This window comes from Tarenaya hassleriana, unplaced genomic scaffold (assembly GCF_000463585.1).
Source record: "Tarenaya hassleriana unplaced genomic scaffold, ASM46358v1 Cleome8, whole genome shotgun sequence".
Classification (NCBI taxonomy): domain Eukaryota; kingdom Viridiplantae; phylum Streptophyta; class Magnoliopsida; order Brassicales; family Cleomaceae; genus Tarenaya; species Tarenaya hassleriana.
Window position 1 is genome coordinate 3,257,991 of NW_010970490.1, and position 19,975 is coordinate 3,277,965.

General features: G+C 40.9%; 5 protein-coding genes across 12 annotated transcripts; 3 read left to right on the forward strand and 2 right to left on the reverse strand.

Moving 5' to 3' along the window:
- Nucleotides 1-668: 668 nt before the first annotated feature.
- LOC104802738 (protein FAR1-RELATED SEQUENCE 7-like) lies at nucleotides 669-4,600 on the forward strand. 3 transcript variants are annotated; one of them, XM_010526480.2, is made up of 3 exons: nucleotides 669-980; nucleotides 1,533-3,897; nucleotides 4,157-4,600. In XM_010526480.2, exon 2 carries the CDS (start codon nucleotides 1,573-1,575, stop codon nucleotides 3,871-3,873), a length of 2,301 nt encoding a protein of 766 aa, XP_010524782.1. In that variant the 5' UTR covers nucleotides 669-980; nucleotides 1,533-1,572; the 3' UTR covers nucleotides 3,874-3,897; nucleotides 4,157-4,600. The 3 variants fall into 3 exon arrangements, with proteins under 3 accessions (XP_010524782.1, XP_010524779.1, XP_010524780.1); XM_010526477.2 differs by having other exon boundaries at nucleotides 669-951; XM_010526478.2 differs by having other exon boundaries at nucleotides 669-951; nucleotides 1,538-3,897.
- Nucleotides 4,601-4,862: 262 nt separating this feature from the next.
- On the forward strand, nucleotides 4,863-7,830 carry LOC104802741 (BTB/POZ and MATH domain-containing protein 2). 4 transcript variants are annotated; one of them, XM_019201172.1, is made up of 4 exons: nucleotides 4,868-5,669; nucleotides 5,965-6,313; nucleotides 6,518-6,600; nucleotides 7,022-7,166. In XM_019201172.1, exons 1-4 carry the CDS (start codon nucleotides 5,257-5,259, stop codon nucleotides 7,071-7,073), a joined length of 897 nt encoding a protein of 298 aa, XP_019056717.1. In that variant the 5' UTR covers nucleotides 4,868-5,256; the 3' UTR covers nucleotides 7,074-7,166. The 4 variants fall into 4 exon arrangements, with proteins under 4 accessions (XP_019056716.1, XP_019056717.1, XP_010524787.1 ...); XM_010526485.2 differs by lacking the exon at nucleotides 6,518-6,600 and adding an exon at nucleotides 7,401-7,830 and having other exon boundaries at nucleotides 4,873-5,669; nucleotides 7,022-7,298; XM_010526486.2 differs by lacking the exon at nucleotides 6,518-6,600 and adding an exon at nucleotides 7,404-7,830 and having other exon boundaries at nucleotides 4,883-5,669; nucleotides 7,022-7,298.
- On the reverse strand, nucleotides 7,812-12,779 carry LOC104802740 (mitogen-activated protein kinase 16). 2 transcript variants are annotated; one of them, XM_010526483.2, is made up of 11 exons: nucleotides 12,379-12,777; nucleotides 12,045-12,287; nucleotides 10,648-11,056; nucleotides 10,400-10,527; nucleotides 10,217-10,276; nucleotides 9,836-9,985; nucleotides 9,580-9,735; nucleotides 9,273-9,484; nucleotides 9,096-9,197; nucleotides 8,862-9,007; nucleotides 7,812-8,396 (listed from the first exon to the last, which is right to left on the reverse strand). In XM_010526483.2, the coding sequence occupies exons 2-11, from the start codon at nucleotides 12,066-12,068 to the stop codon at nucleotides 8,116-8,118; spliced, it is 1,668 nt and encodes a 555-aa protein (XP_010524785.1). In that variant the 5' UTR covers nucleotides 12,069-12,287; nucleotides 12,379-12,777; the 3' UTR covers nucleotides 7,812-8,115. The 2 variants fall into 2 exon arrangements, with proteins under 2 accessions (XP_010524785.1, XP_010524786.1); XM_010526484.2 differs by having other exon boundaries at nucleotides 7,812-8,393; nucleotides 12,045-12,779.
- Nucleotides 12,780-14,290: 1,511 nt separating this feature from the next.
- Nucleotides 14,291-15,810, reverse strand: LOC104802742 (uncharacterized RNA-binding protein C25G10.01). Its single transcript, XM_010526487.2, has 4 exons — nucleotides 15,504-15,810; nucleotides 15,325-15,393; nucleotides 14,690-14,796; nucleotides 14,291-14,576 (listed from the first exon to the last, which is right to left on the reverse strand). Exons 1-4 carry the CDS (start codon nucleotides 15,757-15,759, stop codon nucleotides 14,466-14,468), a joined length of 543 nt encoding a protein of 180 aa, XP_010524789.1. The 5' UTR covers nucleotides 15,760-15,810; the 3' UTR covers nucleotides 14,291-14,465.
- Nucleotides 15,811-16,844: 1,034 nt separating this feature from the next.
- LOC104802744 lies at nucleotides 16,845-19,258 on the forward strand. 2 transcript variants are annotated; one of them, XM_010526489.2, is made up of 2 exons: nucleotides 16,845-17,033; nucleotides 17,182-19,258. In XM_010526489.2, the coding sequence occupies exon 2, from the start codon at nucleotides 17,223-17,225 to the stop codon at nucleotides 19,017-19,019; it is 1,797 nt and encodes a 598-aa protein (XP_010524791.1). In that variant the 5' UTR covers nucleotides 16,845-17,033; nucleotides 17,182-17,222; the 3' UTR covers nucleotides 19,020-19,258. The 2 variants fall into 2 exon arrangements, with proteins under 2 accessions (XP_010524791.1, XP_010524790.1); XM_010526488.2 differs by having other exon boundaries at nucleotides 16,846-17,033; nucleotides 17,223-19,258.
- Nucleotides 19,259-19,975: the final 717 nt, after the last annotated feature.

The following is a 19,975-nucleotide window of genomic DNA, read 5'->3' on the forward strand; positions in this document are numbered from 1 at the left end:
AACTGTCGACCGGAAGAGCAAGGGATCTGCGTAATTAGTTTAGAAAAAAGGAAACTCAGGTACCAGATTTTGCTCCCACCTCGGGTTATCCCTCATGATCTCGGAGACGTTTTCGCCATTTCCTTTCAGGTTCCTCGACTAATTTCCGGCGAAACGCTTCCACCGCCGATGGATTTCCATTCTTCGGCCCTAAAGTTACCATCATATCCAGAGTTGACAGATAGATTTCGTATCCGGGCATTAAGATTCGGACGAGAACGATGCCTGAAGAAGCTAAGAACATACGGAAGGAGAGGAGCTCTATTCATGGCGTTTCACTGACTTTTGTCTCAAATCGATTCTCTGATTCGCAACTCCAAATAACTCGAGAACTCAAACTCGCATTGAAACCGTACGCAGAACCTAGGACGAAGATTAGCTGGTGATCCAAGAGTAAATTAGATTACTTTACAGGAACCCTAGTTTGATCCCCAATTTCTCCAGTAATCCGATCCGATGAGATGTAGGTAGGGCTTTTTGTTAACACAGTAAAAAAAGGTTTGGAGAAAGAGGAAAGAGAGGGGCTTCATTAAATGGAGTTGGAGCCCATGTCCTTTGAGAACAAAAAAAAAACATTAATTTAATAAATAACAATTTATTACATCAAATCTATAATTTGGTCAAATCGGTGGATAAATAAGAAGGGTATGCCCTCTCTCTCTCCTCTCCCGTCTCTCTGCTCTGAGTTTCTCTCTGTCGTGTTCGCTGAAATCCCTAATTATTCTTCAATTTCCCGCCAAAAAGAATGGGGAAGGTCGAAAATTGAAGCCCTGGAGTGGGTCCAATCGGCGAAGAGTTGGGTCGCAAGCTATCTCGCAATCGCCGTCAAGTTAAGGGAGGGTTTGGATTTGGGTTTGCTTCGTGCTTCGCTCTGATTCGGTGGTTTCGGTCGCTTCGACGGAAGATGGAGAGGTGATCTTCGAAGAGACTGTAGCTGATTTGTGCGTGGATTGTGTTTTTTCTTTCCTTCTGGCGGAGATGATTTCTATTCCGGTGCTTGATTCGTTTGGTGTTTGTCTTGTTCGATGCAAATCCTCGATGGCTTTGATCTAGCTGCAGTTCGCTGCGTGTTTGATCCGCTTTCTTCTTCATTGCTTCGCTTGGGCGTTTTCTTTTGTTCATTCACTTTCTTTCTGTTTGGCGTCCTGCAAACAAAAGAAGAGCAAATGATTGGAGATCTACACTTAGGGAAAAACATTTTCTGCCAAAATCTCTAGTGTTTATCAGTATGAGCGTTGTATGTTATATCTGCTTTGGGTGAATTCTTTCGTGTAGCTCGAACGTTTATTATCTGTGCTCATTTTGGCAATTTCTGTACTTCAAGCGGCAAATCCCTAGTTCATGTGTTGTCTAGGCTCATGAGACTCGTGCATAGCTGTAGTGAATGTTCAGTTCAGGTTTTAGAGTCAATTAGCATTGTGTCGATTCCAATGTCCCCGAGTAGTTTATAACTATTTATATTTGTTATTGTTTCCTACTTTGGATCGATGCAGTGCAGATACTGAGCCTGCAAGTCTGAATTGTGGGAACAGCATGGTTGTGAAAGCATACCCATTAGGCATGGTACGGGTTATGAACAATAACAATGGGATAGGTGAAGAAGAAGGGGACTCGGGAGTTGAACCATACGTGGGTCTAGAATTCGACTCTGCTGACGAGGCAAGGGAGTTCTACAATTCTTATGCTACGCGTACGGGTTTCAAGGTTAGGACAGGTCAGCTGTATAGGTCAAGGACAGATGGAACAGTGTCATCGAGAAGGTTTGTCTGCTCAAAGGAGGGTTTTCAGCTGAATTCTAGGACTGGATGTTCTGCCTTCATCAGGGTACGGAGGTGTGATACTGGAAAATGGGTTCTTGACCAAATCCAGAAGGAGCACAATCATGAGCTCGGAGGTCAAGTTGAGGAGACTCCTCGGCTCCCGGTGGTAAGTAAGAGACATCCAGCTCCTATAAAGTTAGCGTTATCAGTTCCACATAGACCCAAGATGAAAGTTATCGATGAGTCTGATAAAGCACGGTCATGCCCATCTGGTGTAATTTCTTTCAAACGCTTCAAAGGGGCAGGAGATGGTGGTGATGTGCAAACACAGCCCAATGCCGCTGAACCATACACAGGCTTGGAGTTCAGTTCGGCTAATGAAGCATGCCAGTATTATCAGGCGTATGCTGAAGTTGTGGGTTTTAGGGTTCGGATTGGTCAATTGTTCCGTTCAAAAGCCGATGGATCAATCACGTCTAGACGATTTGTGTGCTCAAAAGAAGGATTTCAGCATCCTTCAAGAATGGGCTGTGGAGCTTTCATGAGGATCAAAAGGCAGGACTCTGAAGGTTGGATAGTGGATCGTCTCAATAAAGATCATAACCACGAGCTTGAACCAGGAAAGAAGAATGTGGGTATGAAAAGGATAACAGAGGACGTAACAGGAGGATTAGATTCTGTGGATCTTATTGAATTAAATGTCTTCAGCAACCACATCAAGAAAACCCGAGAAAACATGATTGGCAAGGAATGGTATTCAGTTCTTCTAGAGTATTTTCAAACCAGACAGACTGAGGACATGGGATTCTTCTATGCTCTTGAACTAGATAGCAGTGGCAGCTGTATGAGCATTTTCTGGGCAGACAGCCGAGCGAGGTTTGCCTGCAGTCAGTTTGGCGATGCTGTCGTTTTCGATACTTCATACAGGAAAGGAAACTACTCTGTCCCGTTTGCTACATTTGTCGGGTTTAATCACCACAGGCAACCCGTGCTTCTTGGGTGTGCCCTTATTTCTGACATATCGAAGGAGACTTTCACCTGGTTATTTCAGACATGGCTTCATGCCATGTCAAGTCGCCGTCCAAAGTCCATTGTAGCTGATCAAGACTTGGCTATCCAGCAAGCTGTGGCTCAAGTCTTCCCTGGGACCCATCACCGATACTCAGTCTGGCAAATCAAAGCCAATGAACGAGAAAATTTGAGGCCTTTCCCTAATGAATTCAAGTATGAGTACGATAAGTGTATATACCAGACGCAGACAACAGTTGAGTTTGACACAATTTGGAATGCTCTCGTCAACAAATATGGCCTGCGAGACAATATGTGGCTCAGAGAAATGTATGAAAAGCGTGATAATTGGGTTCCAGCTTATCTAAGGGGCACTTTCTTCGGCGGAATCCCAGTAAATGGCAATGTGGAACCGTTCTTTGGCACTTCTTTGAATTCTCTAACACCTCTCAGGGAGTTCATCTCGCGATACGAGCAAGGGCTTGAGCAACGGCGGGAGGAGGAAAGGAAAGAGGATTTCAATTCGTATAACCTGCAGCCATTTCTGCAGACAAAAGAACCCGTGGAAGAACAATGCAGAAGGCTGTACACGCTCACCATCTTCAGGATTTTCCAGAACGAGCTTGTCCAATCATATAACTATCTCGGGTTGAAAACCTATGAGGAAGGATCCATCAGCAGGTTCCTGGTGAAAAAATGCGGGAACGAGAATGAGAAGCATGCAGTGACCTTCAGTGGGTTGAATATCAACACGAGTTGCAGTTGTCAGATGTTCGAATATGAGGGACTGCTCTGCAGGCATATCTTGAAGGTGTTCAATCTCTTAGACATACGAGAACTGCCTTCTCAGTATATACTACACCGCTGGACCAAGAATGCGGAGTTTGGTTTTGTAAGAGACGTGGAATCGGGTGTGAGTTCTCAGGATCTCAAGACATTGATGGTATGGAGCCTGAGAGAGGCTGCAACAAAGTACATAGAGTTCGGCACATCGTCTCTGGACAAGTACAAGCTTGCGTATGAAATCATGCGCGAGGGAGGGAAGAAACTGTGTTGGCAGAGATGAACAACTGGCTGGAATTTAGTAAAAGTAAGATCATCTTGATTATCTCTTAAAAATCCAATCTTTGTCGCTAGGTTCAACATTTCTGGCGTTGTGGATCGTATCCTGATCTGGGTTCTGTCGTATTTTTCCAAAAAAAAAAATGACATTTCGGGCCAAAGAAATGGAGTTATCCGAATCTAGTTTTCCCGTTATTAGGAAGCATCAAATGAAATTTTCTGGAATTAGGTGAGGTTTGTTGCTGTAAACCCTAATTTGCTGTTCTCCTGATGTTTGATCTTTACAGATTGAGATGAGGGTTTTTCTTCAGATTTTAACAGTAGGATTTGCATCAGCTCCTGAAGAAGATGAAGTCTTGGTTTGTGAATGAAGATGATGAGATCCTAAACCCTTTTGTCAACTTCTGCTGCTGCAAAAAGAAGGCGGCGGCCATGGATGCGCTTCTTCCTTGGGTAATGCATCCCTTGGCTTAACGAAGATGACATGTTTGTTCTCTCTGTCGGAAAGTTCATGTTCATGATTCTAGAATCATTAGGATGTAATGTAATATCAGAGCTTAGAGAATCTTTAGTTAGATCATCATCATCATCATCATCGTCATGTATCATTCCTGCAATCGCACAACACCGTATCCCCATCTGGTTCCAGAAGAGTTTTCTTCCTCGTAAACCACACCGTTCTCGTTCATCACCACGATACAGTCTGTATAATATTAGTGTGGCCTTGTCTATTTTCTTTGCACTTTCTCGGTATCCAAACACGAGTTTTCGGTAGAATCCGGTAAAAAAAGATTGAACTTTACCAATCGATCATATAAAAGCACAAATGTAAATTCCTAGATGACCGTAGCTCAACAATTATTTATCTAAGTTGATGCACCATTTTTAGAAGGTTCAGTCGGTCGGGATTTAAGAACAGAAAAAAAATATTATATTACTGACTATATAAATACATATTTCGATACGTTACGTGTATATTAAGGTTTGCACGTAAATGTGTTTGTATTAAACCGATATTCCATTACGTTTGTGCAATTAGGGTTTGTATTAAACCGATCTTGAGCTTCTTCTCGATCTCTTTTCGTTTCGTTTCGACCGAACGTCATCTTCTTCGCCACGATACCTATCTCCTCCGATCCCCCGATTTCCGGAGATTATCACTCTCAGTTCTGTTTTCTCTAAATCTCTGATTAGGTTTGCTTTTTCCCCCCAAAGCCTAATTTTTCCCTTAAATTCGAAACCCTGATTTCGTCTCTGAATCTGGAAAATCACGGCTTTCTTCTCCAATTCGGACGCTTGACACCTGCCCGTCGATCCTGTCCGGTAAAGAAGATTGCCCATCTTTTCAATTCCATCGAAGCTCGCGATCGAAGACCCCGTCTTGTTGATGGGCACAATTAGGGTTTACAGGGAGGTTCCCGGATCTTCGAAATCTTCAAGCCCGACGCTCACCGCCTCGACGTCTCGCACGGAAACCGTCAATGGCTCTCACGAATTCAAGATCAACGGCTACTCTCTCTTGAAAGGGATGGGCATAGGCAAATACGTCACCTCCGACTCGTTCGTGGTCGGCGGTTACTCGTGGGCCATCTACTTCTACCCTGACGGGAAGAGCCCGGAGGACAACGCTGCGTATATTTCTATGTTTATCGCGCTCGCGAGCGAAGGCGCGGATGTGAAGGCACTGTTCGAGCTCACGCTCGTGGATCAAAGCGGTAATGAGAGGCACAAGGTGCATAGCCATTTCGGCAGAGCTCTCGAGAGCGGACCTTATACTCTCAAGTATCGTGGAAGTATGTGGTATGTCCAGTTCTCCTTTAGTTACCGCTTTCAATTGTAGCCGAGTGAGTAGTATAATTCCCTTTTGCTTTATCTTGTGCTGTTTTATGTCTATGCTTACATCGGAAATGATTCAACATTTGTACTGAGAGCATTGGAAACCTAATACTCTAATGCTATGGATTGGTTTCCGATGGATTTCTGTTTCTTGTTTCACGATTAAGCTAGTTGAGTCTGTTATCTCCGACATGTCTCTGTGATATGGTTGCAACCTCTTCTCGTGGCATGGCTAATGATGTTCCGGGGCATGTTTCAGGGGATACAAGCGTTTTTTCAAGAGGAACCTTTTAGATGCATCAGACTATGTCAAAGACGATTGTATGTTGGTACGGTGCTGTGTTGGTGTGGTGAAGTCACGCACAGAAGGACCGATGAGTTACACTATCCGTGTGCCGCCATCTGACTTGGGTCAGCACTTAGGCAAGCTTCTGGAAAGCGGGATGGGAGCAGATGTAACATTTGAAGTTGGTGGAGAAACATTTTCTGCTCACAAGTTGGTTTTTGCAGCCCGCTCCCCTGTTTTCAGGGCACAGCTCTTTGGTCCATTGAAAGACCGAAACACCCAATGCATAAAAATAGACGACATGGAAGCCCCCATTTTCAAGGTTCTAACTTTATTTCTCTATCCATCGTTTTCTCTCTGGGATAAAACTAATTTCCGCTGGAATACTTAAGTAGAACTTTAAGTTTGTGGCTTTATCATATCGGGCTGTTATTTAAAGTCCCAGGTCTTTTGAGGTCTTCTAGGAATAGATAGCTTTGTTGGTTACGTGCCTTTTTCTTGGGTGAGTGATTGTGGTGTCATACAGGATTTTCTATTCATGAAAGTTCCATCCGGGATCTTCTCCTGGGGCGCTGTTCCTGTTCACAAATTTTACTCTTCCGGGATAAGGTTCTATCTTTCTGCTTCTCTTCCTGATTCCATGAATGTGTATTTGGCTGATGATCTGAAAGTCTGTTGTTTGATTGATCAACCTCTTTGCCCGAGTCATCGTGCTGCGATGTATCCATTTTCCTGTGATGTAACACAATGGAGGCAGTTTCCGTAGGTGGTTGCGTTGTTAAATTCGTTTTCATATAATTTTTAGTAGAAGCAGCTATATTATCTATATTTCAGTGAGCAAATTTGATCTTTAGGATCTTGGAGAGATTGAGCTGGTAGTTTTAGTGTTTGAATCCCTTGGCATACTTTACTCCATGTTCCAAATGATGCATAAGTCTTTCTTCGTTTTAAGACTCGGGTCTGTTTGTTAAGATTTGGATAATACAAGTTGCTTACTGGGCAATTCATTTGTGTTGTTTTTTTTTTGCAGGTGTTGCTCCATTTCATCTACTGGGATGAGTTGCCTGATATGGAAAAGATAATGGGCACAGATGCATTATGGGCTACCACTCTTGTGGCTCAGCATTTACTCGCAGCTGCAGACCGTTATGCTCTTGACCGGCTCCGAGCAATATGCGAGACCAAACTCCGTGAAGGGCTCTCCATAAACTCTGTCACAACGACTTTGGCGCTCGCAGAGCAGCATCATTGTTTACAGCTGAAAGCGGTGTGTCTCAAATTCATCTCAGCACCCCAACACCTTAAGGGTAAATATATTTCTTTCCAATTGGATCTGATTCTTGTATTCTACACCCATCTGCATATCTTTGAATCTGAAAAAAAGTTGCATAATATCCTGTTGTTTTTAGCAGCCGTGATGCAGACAGAGGGTTTTGAATATCTGAAGGAAAGCTGCCCGACTTTACTAACCGAGCTACTGGAGCACGTGGCGAGGCTGGGGGAGCATCGAATGGCAGCATCCGTGTATCCGAAGGAGGAGGTGTTGGTCGATGGCTGTGATGCGAATGGAAGACGGGTAAAACAGCGGCTGCGTTGATCGATTCCCAGGCTATTTTCTCTGCAGAAACATGGGATATATGGTGACTGGGGAACAAAACAGAGAAGAGAGAGATTGTAGGGCAGAAGATTTGTGCTTTTGTCTTGTGAAAAGATGGAACTTTGTAAGCGTAATGGTCTTTTTTGAGTGGTTTTTTTTTTATTGCGTTGTCTCGTCTCATGTGTAGTGATTTCGTTGTTAGACCTTTTTCAAGAGAAAAATCTCGAAAGTCGAATTATATTTGGAATTCTTAATAACAGTAAACTTCCACGGTCTTTGCATTTCTGCAGAACGAAAGAAGCTATTGCGAACAAATACAGGACAGGATCGATGGAAACTAGTTTAATTGTCTTTTTAACCAGTTCTCTTCATCATCTTCTTGCTCTTTTGTCGAGTCTCATCCCAACCGCTGAAACAATCGAAGGGGGCTTTCGATTTTTGCCCTCGGACGTGAAGTGAAGCTTTAGCAGAGACATTCTTGGACCAGAAAGGAACAAACTTTAAGCCAGCTGAGGATGAGAACGGCCTCAATACCAGTTGTTCACAGGGCCACCTTGCGCGGCTGCAGCCACTTTACGTGCAACATACTGTGGCTTTGGCTGCAACCTGTTTGACCCTTCGGGACATTCATCCTCTCCTCTGTCATTTTTGCATGGCTGAGTCCTTTTCGGGTAGGAACAGTTTGATGCCGGGTTTCTGACCATCCTACTACGCTGCTGCTCAATAGCTTCAGTGCCTGCTGCTGCTATGCCGCAGTTGTTGTAGCGTAATACTGATCCAACGACTTTCCCGGGCCTAGCTGCTCCTGCTGTGTGCATTCACAAGCATTGGTTCAGATACAGACAAAGGTACTCAGAACATTTTATCTTCTAATATCATTTCTTAACAGTTTCTGAGCAGAAATGTATTTGTAACACATTGATAATTCAAGTCATCACCGAAAAACTTGCATGTTAACAGTTTTGTCTGAAACTATATATTGCGATAAAGAGACCCTTATCTATGTTGCTAACAACACCAATATGGTACACAGAATGCCAGGTCATCCTGTTACGACTCAATTTTTCCATAGTTGACACTCTTGGTATTTCATCCCGTCCTGTTACACGGTGCAGAATCCCGTTGCAATTCACACTTCTTTCATCCCGTCCCATTAGGTGAACCAAATTCATTGATCCTCCTAAGATACTAAAGGTTGGGTTTTGATTCGATCTTGGATCGAGCCTATTTGCAACAAGAACAAGGGAAAGACGGAAAGAGAAGAACAAACCACCTTGGTTCGCCTGAGGAACGTGGATAGGAACCCTCCTGTCTACATGCGGCCTCTCTATTTCTCTTATGCGGCACTTGGAAAGGCTGTCGGTAACTTCAGCGGAATTCTGCACCGCGTGATTGTTATCAGAGTACAAAACACATGCCCTGCATTCGCAAAAAAAAAAAAAAAAAGTGTCACCAAAATCATATAAAAGCTCTTAACTTGATAGCTTATACCCAGCATGATCATAACCTTGGTAATGATGTGTGCTGCCTCTCGGGTGGAGCACCCGAAGTTCCGTTCTTGTAGTGCTCCTCGAGGAAAGCAAACTGTTTCTTGAAATGATCCACGGCACTGCAGATCGTACATACGATGTTTAAAGCATCATAAACCGAATCACAAGCCTTAAGAGTATGAGCAGGACAGTACCTTGGGTACATAAAGCCCGTCGGCTCTGATCCTTCCAAGTACTCTTTCAGCATCTTGGGATGGTACTCAAGAATCTCTCTGTACACGAGCTCACGCACGTCTTCTTTCGTGATCCTCCGCCTCTCAAACTCGAATTCCATTTTTGTGACAGGTTGAGCAGAGGGTTCTCTTTCGACTTTGGCCAAACCCTTGAAGTACGGATCAGCAAGTGCCTGCGAAAAAACCAAAAAAGAAGAAAAGGGTTTCGACGAGATAGAACCGAAAATGTTATATGATAATTAGAATAGTAAATAAATGTGTGAAGCACCTCCTCTGCTGTGGGTCGGTCCTTGGGTTCAAATGCCAACATTCTTTCCAGAAGACGAAGAGCGAGGGGATCAGCATTCGGGAACTTATGTGAAAAAGGAACAGATTTCTTCTTCCTCATGCTGCTCAGATATCTACGAGCTTTCTCATTGCGTACCTAAAAATCATTCAGAAAGAAGAACAGAAAAGAATGTAGTCAGTTTGTATTAAATGAAGTGGGAAAAAGAGGGAAAAACTACATTATGATAAACACTGACCCTTCCAATGGCTTCTGCAGATGGAGTTCCTAACAGATCAGTCATCAGATCCAACTGATGGACTACATTTTTACCTGGGAAAAGAGGTTTCCCTGTCAAGAGTTCTGCAAAGATGCACCCGATGCTCCATATATCTATCGCCGGAGTGTACTGAAAAATAAATAAAAAGGAACAATTAAAATCGAACATTTTGTATGATGGACAATTGGGAGGAGAAAATTATAATTCATCTGTGTCCAAACTTATAATGTGTTTCTCTTTTCCTTGACAAATACATAGAAGGTAACAGAGACAAAACAAGGCATCATTTTCATGATGCAGCGGATGGCAACCAGAAGAGCTGAAAAAAAAATTAAGAAATGTAAACAAAATCATGAATACCTTGGAGAAAAATGACCCACATAGTTCCGGAGCCCGGTACCATCGAGTTGCTACATAGTCCTGCAGTCACAAAGCAATAGAACGAGTTGGAACTCGTCACCAGAAAAAGGAAACCTTTCGATAAATATTGTAAGAAATGGGCGTTTTTCCATTTTACATGAGAGATAAATTCAAGAAACTCACTGTCCAAAATATTGCAGTAGGTGTGTCGTTGAAAGCAACTCTCGCGAGCCCAAAATCACAGATCTTGAGTTTGCAGTCAGCATTTGCCAATATGTTTTTGGGTTTAAGATCCCGGTGAAAGACATTTGCTGAAGAAAATACCACCAAAAAAAGTAGTTTCAGAGAAATTTAAAAAATCTGCATGAATCAAGATATGAAAAAGGAAAAAAATACATGAGATTCTCTAAAGCCATAGTTGTAACATATACCTGTGTGTATATACTTGAGTCCTCGAAGAAGCTGGTATAGGAAGAACTGGTAATGCTCGGGGGTCAAATCATCGTTTGCCTTAATAACTTGGTGCAAATCAGACTCCATGAGCTCGAAAACCACGTAAATGTCCTTAAACTCCCTTCTGGAAGGCGGTAATAAGATGTGTTTGATCTCAACAATGTCTGGATGGCGGAGGATCCTGAGAAGTTTGATCTCTCGAAGTATGCGAGTTGAATCAGAGACATGCTCAAATATGTCATTGATTTTCTTGATCGCGACTTTCTCTCCGGTGTGTGTGTCATAGGCAGAGCAGACAACACCATAGCTTCCTTTACCTATCACTTCCTCTATTCTGTATCTGTTTCCCTCACCGTATTCTGTGAAGAAATCTACTTCGATAGATGACTGCCAAAAAAATGAAAGTGAAGTGATGTCAGTTGGAGAAAAAAATATTGAGATCATAATTAAACCGATCCCCGATTAAACATGATGAAAGATAACTTGCAGGTAAAGAGCTCTAGACTCGTTCTGACTAACTGATGATTCTAATCTTTTCCTAGAACAATGGCAATTTGCCCAAAACTTAGATTCAAATTTTTAAAAGGAAAACCTGAGTCGGTAAAGAGAAATCGCAGCTCGTAACTCGACCAGTCCATAGTCTGACATCAGAAAGGTAAATGGTGGATAAAAAGCAATAAGCTTTCACCTAGAGGTGACTGTTAGACTATTCCAGACCGGCTAAACTTCAACTTCAGATCGGCTAAAACAATTTATCTTGGTGTGGAGAGCTTACTCACCTGCAAACCTTGTGATGATTGTAAAGTGATGGACTTTACTATGAATTGGGTTATCTTACTTTTGCTAAACCTTGAATTCTATATCTCAAAGTAAAAACGTAAAAGGAAAAATCAATTGCAGGTGAAGAGCTATCCACATTCAAATATTTCATTTTCATCGATATCAATCTGCGTTTAATTAAATTCAAAATCCATGAGATATCAATGCCAACACAGCTAGTAGCTTTCATCTGAGGTCCAGACAAAAGTATGTGGTGTATAAGCTTAGCTAAGAACATGACAAGTGTTCATGTCCTCTCCTAATAGCAAAACGCCATAATACTTAATGCCTCAAACTCACACCACACAATAAACCAAGCTTTACAGGAAGAAGAAAAAGAGCCACAAAAGACTTGAGATATTCTTAAGGGCCACAAAAGTCAGACTGGATCAGTTTTCCCAACTACAAAGATTGAGACCAAACTAAAAGACAGCGACATTAAACAAGCACGGTTACAGATCCTAAATACCATAATGGATCTCAAAATTCCGCACAAATCTGAACGTAATTGAATGAGATTTCGATACAGGGAGAGGTAGACAACAAGCGAACCGACCTTTTTGCGCTGATCAAACTGCATCTTCAGCTACAGAGCATCCAAAAGCTGTTGAGAAACTAACGAATCCAATGTCACCCGGACTGGTAAGCTTCGATCCAGTGAGAAATCGAGATGAACGCCCAGAAATGCAAAGACCCAGATCGAGTATAAAGCAGAATCGGAGACTTTTTCCAACTCCAAGCAAACAAGATCGATCGATCAGAGCAGTGCTGGAATCAAAACCAGAGCTTTTCGAAAACCCTAGTTCCAAAAATACAGGGAATTACTGGACACAACGGAGATTGAAAAATAAGAATCGGAGCTGCTCTTCGGCCAGAAGCGATTATCTCACCGGGTGAAACCCGCGAATACCTAATCGAGATTTCGTCTCTTTGCGCTGATATCAGGGGTCAGAAGAGGGATGACTTCAGAAGCAAAAACCCAGAACGAGAAAATCCGAGGAAATCCTTTCTGGGTAACTTAGAAATGGACTTTTTTTTCTATTTATCTGGAAAAAAAAAGAGCTTTCCTTTGTCGGAGGATCGATATCTGTTTCTCCTCTGAACAGACCGATCAATAAAAAGAAGAGACAAATCGAAAAGAGCTAATGCTTCTGAACTCCGAAATCAAAATGCTAAACCTTTTTTTTCCTGAGCTTACAAGTTTCTTTTTGGATCTCTCGCACAAGAAAGAGAGAGAGAGAGAAGGGGAAAACGAATGAGAGCGCTTTCAAGTTGAAGCCTTTTGGAGAGAGAGAGAGAGTATATTATATAAAGTTACAAACTTTCAAGTGTAAAGAGCAATAAGATGGAGGAGGATTATTATCCCTGGTTTTTTTTAAAAAAATCCAATTTTATGTGTATGAACATTGAATTATTTATCTATTTCTGATAATTCTACAAAGAATTAATCAATTAATAACAAAATAATTATACTTACGCATAAAACTTCAAATATTAAACCTCTGTCTTTTGTAAAAATCCACAGTATTTTAGTCTGTCCGAAAATATATACAATATTTTATATTTTTCTCTATATTTGAGTTTTTCATGACAATCTACAAGATCTACGCGTTTTCGATTGAATATCATGAGATAATTTACTACAATAAATAGCATACTGCTATAAATAATATATTATCTTACAGATCATATTTAATTATTCCCAATCACTTGTTATAAACATTCTATAATTGATTGAGTAAACACGAAATTCTATTGGATGTTTTATTAATTTTTTTCGGTGATTATATTAAATCGGCATTCACATTCCTAATCCAAAACAACGTAAAGTCATAGTACATTGTTAATTTAAAAACAATATAAAAACTAAATAAACTAGATTAAACACACACACATATATTTATATATATGAATATTTTTTACATGAATATTTATGATTTAAATATTTTGGAAATTTTAAGAACGTTTTAATATCTTGTAATATCAAAATAAAAAAGATATATACGGAGAGATAGCAAATATATGTGTGTGTATATATTCTCTTCTTATAGTGCTTTCAATATTTTCTGTTTTGAATTAAATATATGCATGGATAATTGGATATATCATGTACGAGTGGATTTGTATAGTTTGCATATAACTCGACCATGTGCATGTGCTTAGTTTTGTTGTTGCTTGTCGTTGGATGCATCTCATTACACCACGTGGCGCATTTCCTGTCCGTCAGATCGTTGACGTCCCCATCTGATCTAATCTTATCTGTCTTACAACCGAATCTAAGTATTTACTGAAATACACTTTAATTATCTCGTAATTATTCAAACACCCTATTAGTTTTAGGCGACTAACATTTTTGCCCCATAAGTTAGAAATTTGTCAAAAAATATCTTTTCAGGGGTAACACCGATGGCATATAAAATATCAAAATCTATATTGAATTTCCCCGGTATATATTAAAAACAATAAAATTTCATATCAGATAAATAAAATCAAAATATGATGTTTTTTCTAATAACACTGACACATGAATATATTCTTACATATCCATACCATGTTATTGTTGTTTTTTTTTTAATTACGTTGATGATTATTTGACTCTAATTATCTTTATAATCATTACAAACTCAAAGCCCTTTGCAAAGGAGTATAAAGAAATACTAAAAGCCCTGTCCAGTCCATGTGCATCACATTATTTTCTTATGGGGAATCATATAATATAATAGTATTTTTTTTCTTACTATGTTTTTTCCATAGGAATAAAAAATGTTTATTAAGAGTCACTAATTACACATTACAAGAGGATATGCAAACTTTATATCTAGATTGGACCAACAAAAACATGCATTATTTTAAAATCTTTCATTATGGTCGCATGGAAGAAGCCATAGGCAAAGACTTTAGCCATTGTAATTTGTAATCCTCACACATGTTTAAAGCCTCTTTTGCCAAAACACTAAGGAAAAAAAATCATGTAAAACTATGGTTTTACAAATAGAGAATCGGAATCCGATCTCCGGCAGTTGCTGCGGCGGCCGGACGACAAACCAGGCTGACCAAGTTTAACCAGAATAAACCGGCCTTCGAAGAACTAAACCAAAAAAGCCCCACAATAATCAAATCAAAGAAGAGCGATGTTGAAACACTTGCGTCATCATCATAACATTGTATTCATCCATAACACATTAAGTTCTCAATTCATACCTTGCCGTTCATGGCTTCCGCGGCTATCTGCGCATGCTCTTCCCTCGCAAACCAGACGTATCCATATCCCAGAGATTGTCTTGTCCTATTCTTTATGATGATTTTCACTGCCATAGATAAATCTTTGGACATAAGGATGGTAGTTTTCTAGTCTCTCACAGTAGATAGAGTTAATTCCAGAAAACCATGGAATTACATCAAAATATGTTTGAAAACTGAACTCAGACCAGAATTCTATGGCTTTCGACTTCAACATTTGAATCCATTATAAAGTCCCTTCCTTTACTTTCGTCGCATCAACTACTGAGGGGGGATATCGTCTGCCCGAGCATGGACACAATCTGCTGTTTCTGCAACCTTTCACCACCCTAACTTATTGGACCATTCTCGATTTAACAATCAAACGAGGCTCACAGGTTCGTATTCAACCAGGAACTCCCTCCTTCAACTTAATCCTAGCAGTCTAGCAACTAAGTCATAACATAAGCACGATCTGCAACCCAGTCAAATATGATTCCTAGTGCAGATGAATCACGAATCCAACTCAAAGCTTTTTTTTGTTTGGTTGAAATCCAACTCAAAGCTGAAACTATGGTTCCAGAATTGAATACACAGACTGTGAGAGAAAGACTAACCATTGGTAACTTCTCCAAACTCCGAAAAAGCCTTTCTTAAGCGCCCTTCACTCACTGACTGCGCAAGCCCTGCGAACATTCAAACGTTTCCAAGTACTCAGAAAATTCAAAACCCTAGGTGGAAAAAACCTAATTAGCAGCAATCGGATAGCTAAAAGAAGTTCAACCAATCGGAGTACCTTTCACGAAGATCGAAGAGACCGAAGTAGAGGGAGAGGGAGACTCTGCGATTTCATCGGACGAATCCTCTCCGGAAACGCAACGGATTGTCCGGAGTGGGAAATTCGCCGGAGGAATCGACGAAATCAGAGAATACTCGGGGATTTCTGTTGTCAGAGAAACTAGAGTTCTGGGAATTGAAGATGTTCGGATGAGAGAGCGTTTGTGAAACGGGACAAGGAGAAACGATGAAGGAGTAACCAGAGACATCGCCATCGCCGACAAGCTCGTCGCCGGAATATCCTACCTTCACAAGCTTCTGATTCCATTCCTTCCCTCGCCGTTTACTTTGGGCCTGAGATTGTTGGGTCATTGCACACGATGGGCCCTGTATGGGCTCGATGGTGATGGGAAATTTTATTTTAATTTACAATTTTTTTAGAAAATAATTATTTTAATGAATTAATTAATATTATTTATTTAATTGCAGATTTTAATAATTTTCAATAATAATATTCGAATTAATAAAAGGGAACAGATATTTTTATAAAATAAAAATTTTAAATCCCAAAATAATAAAGCTAAAGTCAAAGAAAAAATCGAAATGTCACCTTAATCAGTAATATTTGGTGTCGATTGAGTCAAATATTTATTTTGGCAAATATTGGAATAAATTGATATAAAAAAATTCAAAAATAAATCATAGGGAGAATTAAATATTCACCGATCAGTGGGGTCTTATTCTGAAAGGCGCGTTATGTTATGGCGATCCAACTCACTTTCATTTAAAGTCCCTTTCTTTTACATATATATAATATATATACACACACTTATATTACACTACCTTATTTTTTTTATATAATTTTTCAACCTATAAATTCAAGTTTTTGTGATACAAATATAACCAAATAATAGGTTATTTAATCCTATTTAAATCGAATTCAATTTTTAAAAATAATATTGTAATTGAGTTATACTAAAAAAACATGATAAATATATTATTTCGTCATTCATAACCCATTACCTATTTTTCTCGAAAAAAAAGATTATTTATTGTTCTATTTTTGTGAATTTATTACAAAAAGAGCCGCGGCGGTGAGACATGAAGTTGACACGGCACGTGACGCCACACTGTGTCAATCAAATCACCATCGTACACCCGGCGGATTTAATAGGTCTGAAATGACGTAACTACCCTCCGACGCGACTCCCAGGCCTCGTGTCGTCCACGTGTCGGTGTTCTATTATTTAGCGGCACCACCGGCTCGGGGTCGTGGTAATTTCGGCGATCCTTGGGGGTATAACCGTCAATGCACAATATTGTCTTGTCTTCTCCCTTTTTGTGAGCTTTTTTTTTTTGCACCGCACCCTGGGATTTTAAGAATTTTTTCATTGAGATTGAATCTTGGACGAGCCCTAATGATATTTTTTCTCTTATTAAAAGAAAAACAACGGCATCTGAATCGTCTTCTTCGAGTCTGAGACGCTCTTTTTGCTGGTGTTTTTTTTAGCGGACGAGAAAATTTTCCGACATTGAGTATTAAAGAGTAGTAAGTACTTTACAATTTCATTATCTTATTCTGTTTTGTTAGAATTTTTTTTATGTTTTATGGAGAAAATCGAAACTTATCTCGAAATTCGCCTTGTCGTCAATTCGACGTCCTCTTATAGTCATCATCTTCTTCTTCGATTCTCCAGATTTTCTCGGCTAAGTTTTTTTTCTGGGTTTTTTTCCTAAGATGCCGGAGAAAGGAGGGGTTCTGTCTCCGGCGACGAGCCAAGTGACGATTCTCCGACCGAGCCCTCTGCATCAATGGCGTTTCGGTGCTCTCACAGCTCTTGTCTTCTTCCTCATGGTGGTCGTATGGAGCATCGATGGCTGCACCATCAAAGGCTTCATCGAGCCATGGAGATGGAATTCGTATTCGATGAGAGTCGACGCTTCTTCCTCTTCGAACGTCACTAAGAATCATCATCTTCAAGATCCCACCTTTAACACGACCCATCACCAAAATCTCACTTCTGACACAGCCCATTCGCGAAAACCGGAACCGGGCACGACCCGACAACAGAATCTCCCTTCGAACCTGAATCGGGGTCAGCTCAAGTGGGTTTCAGCAGAGTTGGAGCCAAATTTCACGGCGAATCTCCTGGGAAAGTGGTTGGCTCCGGGGGGAGAACCCTGCAGAGAGGCGAGGACCGTCGAGATTTCAGTTCCCAGCATCGACGGTAGGGATTCGGTAGAGTTAACAACCGGTGAGATCCATGAATTCTATTTTCAAGCCCTAGATGATTCGGGCAAACCCGTTTGCATTGGTGGGGATTACTTCGAGACGGATCTCTCCGGCGAAAACTGGAAATCTAGACCGCTGGTGAAAGATTTCGGCAACGGAACTTATTCTGTGTCGCTTCAGGTTCACCCAGATTTCGCCGGCGATTACAATCTCACCGTGATTTTGCTCTTCCGTCACTTCGAAGGCCTTAAGTTCAGTCCCACGCGCTTCGCGTTCGACAAAACGCTACGCAACATCAGAATACGCTTCGCTAAGGCTGACGTCACTTTGCCGGAGCTCAGGGCATGTGAAGCATCGGATTTTACCAGGGACGCGTGGTCTGGACGGTGGACGAGGCACGGGAAGAACGATGACTGCCAGATCAGCAACGACGGCCGCTACCGTTGTCTCCCGGCCGATTTCGCTTGCCGGAAGCCATGGTGCGACGGCGCATTAGGAGCGTTAGAAAGCAATGGTTGGGTTTACTCGAGCCATTGCTCTTTCAAGCTGTTTTCCGGCGATTCAGCTTGGGAATGCTTGAAGAACAGATGGATTTTCTTCTGGGGAGACTCGAATCACGTGGATTCGATCAGAAACTTGCTGAATTTCGTCCTGGGTCTGCCTGATATCCACGCGGTGCCGAGAAGATTCGACATGAACTTCACCAACCCGAAAAACGAATCGCAGACCGTTAGGATCACGAGCATTTTCAACGGCCATTGGAACGAATCCCAGAACTATTTAGGATTGGATTCGCTGAAAGATCAAGGCTTTAGAGACTTGTTGAACAAATACTTCTCAGAAGCGACCGCCCCGGACGCCATGATCGTGAACTCAGGCTTACACGACGGCGTCCACTGGTCCAACCTCAGAGCGTTCGTGAAAGGCGCAGAGTACGCAGCCAAGTTCTGGAGAGAGGCATTCGACTCGGTCACGAGCCGAGGACTGAAGCCACCAAAGGTAATCTTCAGGAACACGATCGCGACAGGAGGGTACGCAAGATCACTGGCTTTCAACCCGAGCAAGATGGAAGCTTTCAACGGCGTGTTGCTGGAGAAGATGAGGAGAGAGATGCTGGTCCAGCGGGTGGTCGATAACTTCGACATGACGTATCCATGGCACTACGATAACCGGTGCAATGACGGGGTTCATTACGGCAGAGCTCCGGCCAAGATGCGGTGGAGGGACGGCGAGATCGGGCATCAGTACTTCGTGGATCTGATGCTTGTGCACGTGCTGATGAACGCGCTGTGTGTAAGATGATTGAGAGGTTGGTGCTTAGGAGTTTTACCCATTCTTTATATTAGTTTTGGGTTGAGGGTATAGAAGATGATGATTCGAGATTATATACTATGATTGTGTGTTTGTGTTTTTTTTTTGTATATTAGTTGCATTTGGTGGGGGAATTGTATGATAAATGTCGTTAGTATTTTATGCACCAACTGATTTTGTTCTCTTCCAAAAACTTGGCTGTTTGATGATGATGATGATGATGCTGATGATGATGATGATGATGATGATGATGATGATGATGATGAACATTTGAAGACAATCCCCCCCGTGTTAATGTTTTCAATCTAATGCTAATGGGAAGGTAGCTGAGGGACGTAGGGTGGGTGTTTGGATATATGGAACCAAAATATATGGTAACGTTTTTTAACCGGATTGTTCGAAATTTTCAAAAGGTAAATTTTTACAAAACCGAAATTTCTAAAATTGATCCGGAACCGAATTTTTAAAAAACTCGATAAATAATTTTTTTTAAAGAAAATCTAATTTTTTTTAAAACCGGAACCGAAATACAACGGAAGATAATATAATAAATTAATAACCATTTGATATATATTTTTGTAGAAACGAATAATTTTCGAATCAAATTCGAATCGAATATAGAAACGTCCATCCAAAGATTTATAAATTATTTTCATGATTTTTCAGAAGGAAACAACACTTCAATTGCAAAAATTTTAAAAACAAAAAACTTGATATGTCCTTATTGGCCAATTTGGACCTACGACTATATTCAATTTGGGCTTTTTTTTTTCTTCCCAACCTAAACCCAAATAGATCTAAAGGGATTATTATATCCAATCAATTTTATATATTATATTTCATTCTATATATACGATTGTATAAAATTTGTCCCTTTTATAAAATACCCGGTTATATAACATCCACTAAATTATATCCTTATTTTGTATATTAATTACATTATAACG

Coding starts and splice junctions, on each gene's coding strand:
- LOC104802742 (XM_010526487.2), bottom strand. CDS start 15,759: ATGGCGATGTCTCTGGTTACTCCTTCATCGTTTCTCCTTGTCCCGTTT. Junction 15,394..15,503: donor CTCTTCGATCTTCGTGAAAG/GTACTCCGATTG, acceptor GAATGTTCGCAG/GGCTTGCGCAGTCAGTGAGT. Junction 14,577..14,689: donor CGGAAGCCATGAACGGCAAG/GTATGAATTGAG, acceptor TTTTTGGTTTAG/TTCTTCGAAGGCCGGTTTAT.
- LOC104802740 (XM_010526483.2), bottom strand. CDS start 12,068: ATGCAGTTTGATCAGCGCAAAAAG. Junction 10,277..10,399: donor CTACTGCAATATTTTGGACA/GTGAGTTTCTTG, acceptor TTGTGACTGCAG/GACTATGTAGCAACTCGATG. Junction 9,736..9,835: donor CTGCAGAAGCCATTGGAAGG/GTCAGTGTTTAT, acceptor AATGATTTTTAG/GTACGCAATGAGAAAGCTCG.
- LOC104802744 (XM_010526489.2), top strand. CDS start 17,223: ATGCCGGAGAAAGGAGGGGTTCTGTCTCCGGCGACGAGCCAAGTGACG.
- LOC104802741 (XM_010526485.2), top strand. CDS start 5,257: ATGGGCACAATTAGGGTTTACAGGGAGGTTCCCGGATCTTCGAAATCT. Junction 5,670..5,964: donor AAGTATCGTGGAAGTATGTG/GTATGTCCAGTT, acceptor GGCATGTTTCAG/GGGATACAAGCGTTTTTTCA. Junction 6,314..7,021: donor TGGAAGCCCCCATTTTCAAG/GTTCTAACTTTA, acceptor TTTTTTTTGCAG/GTGTTGCTCCATTTCATCTA.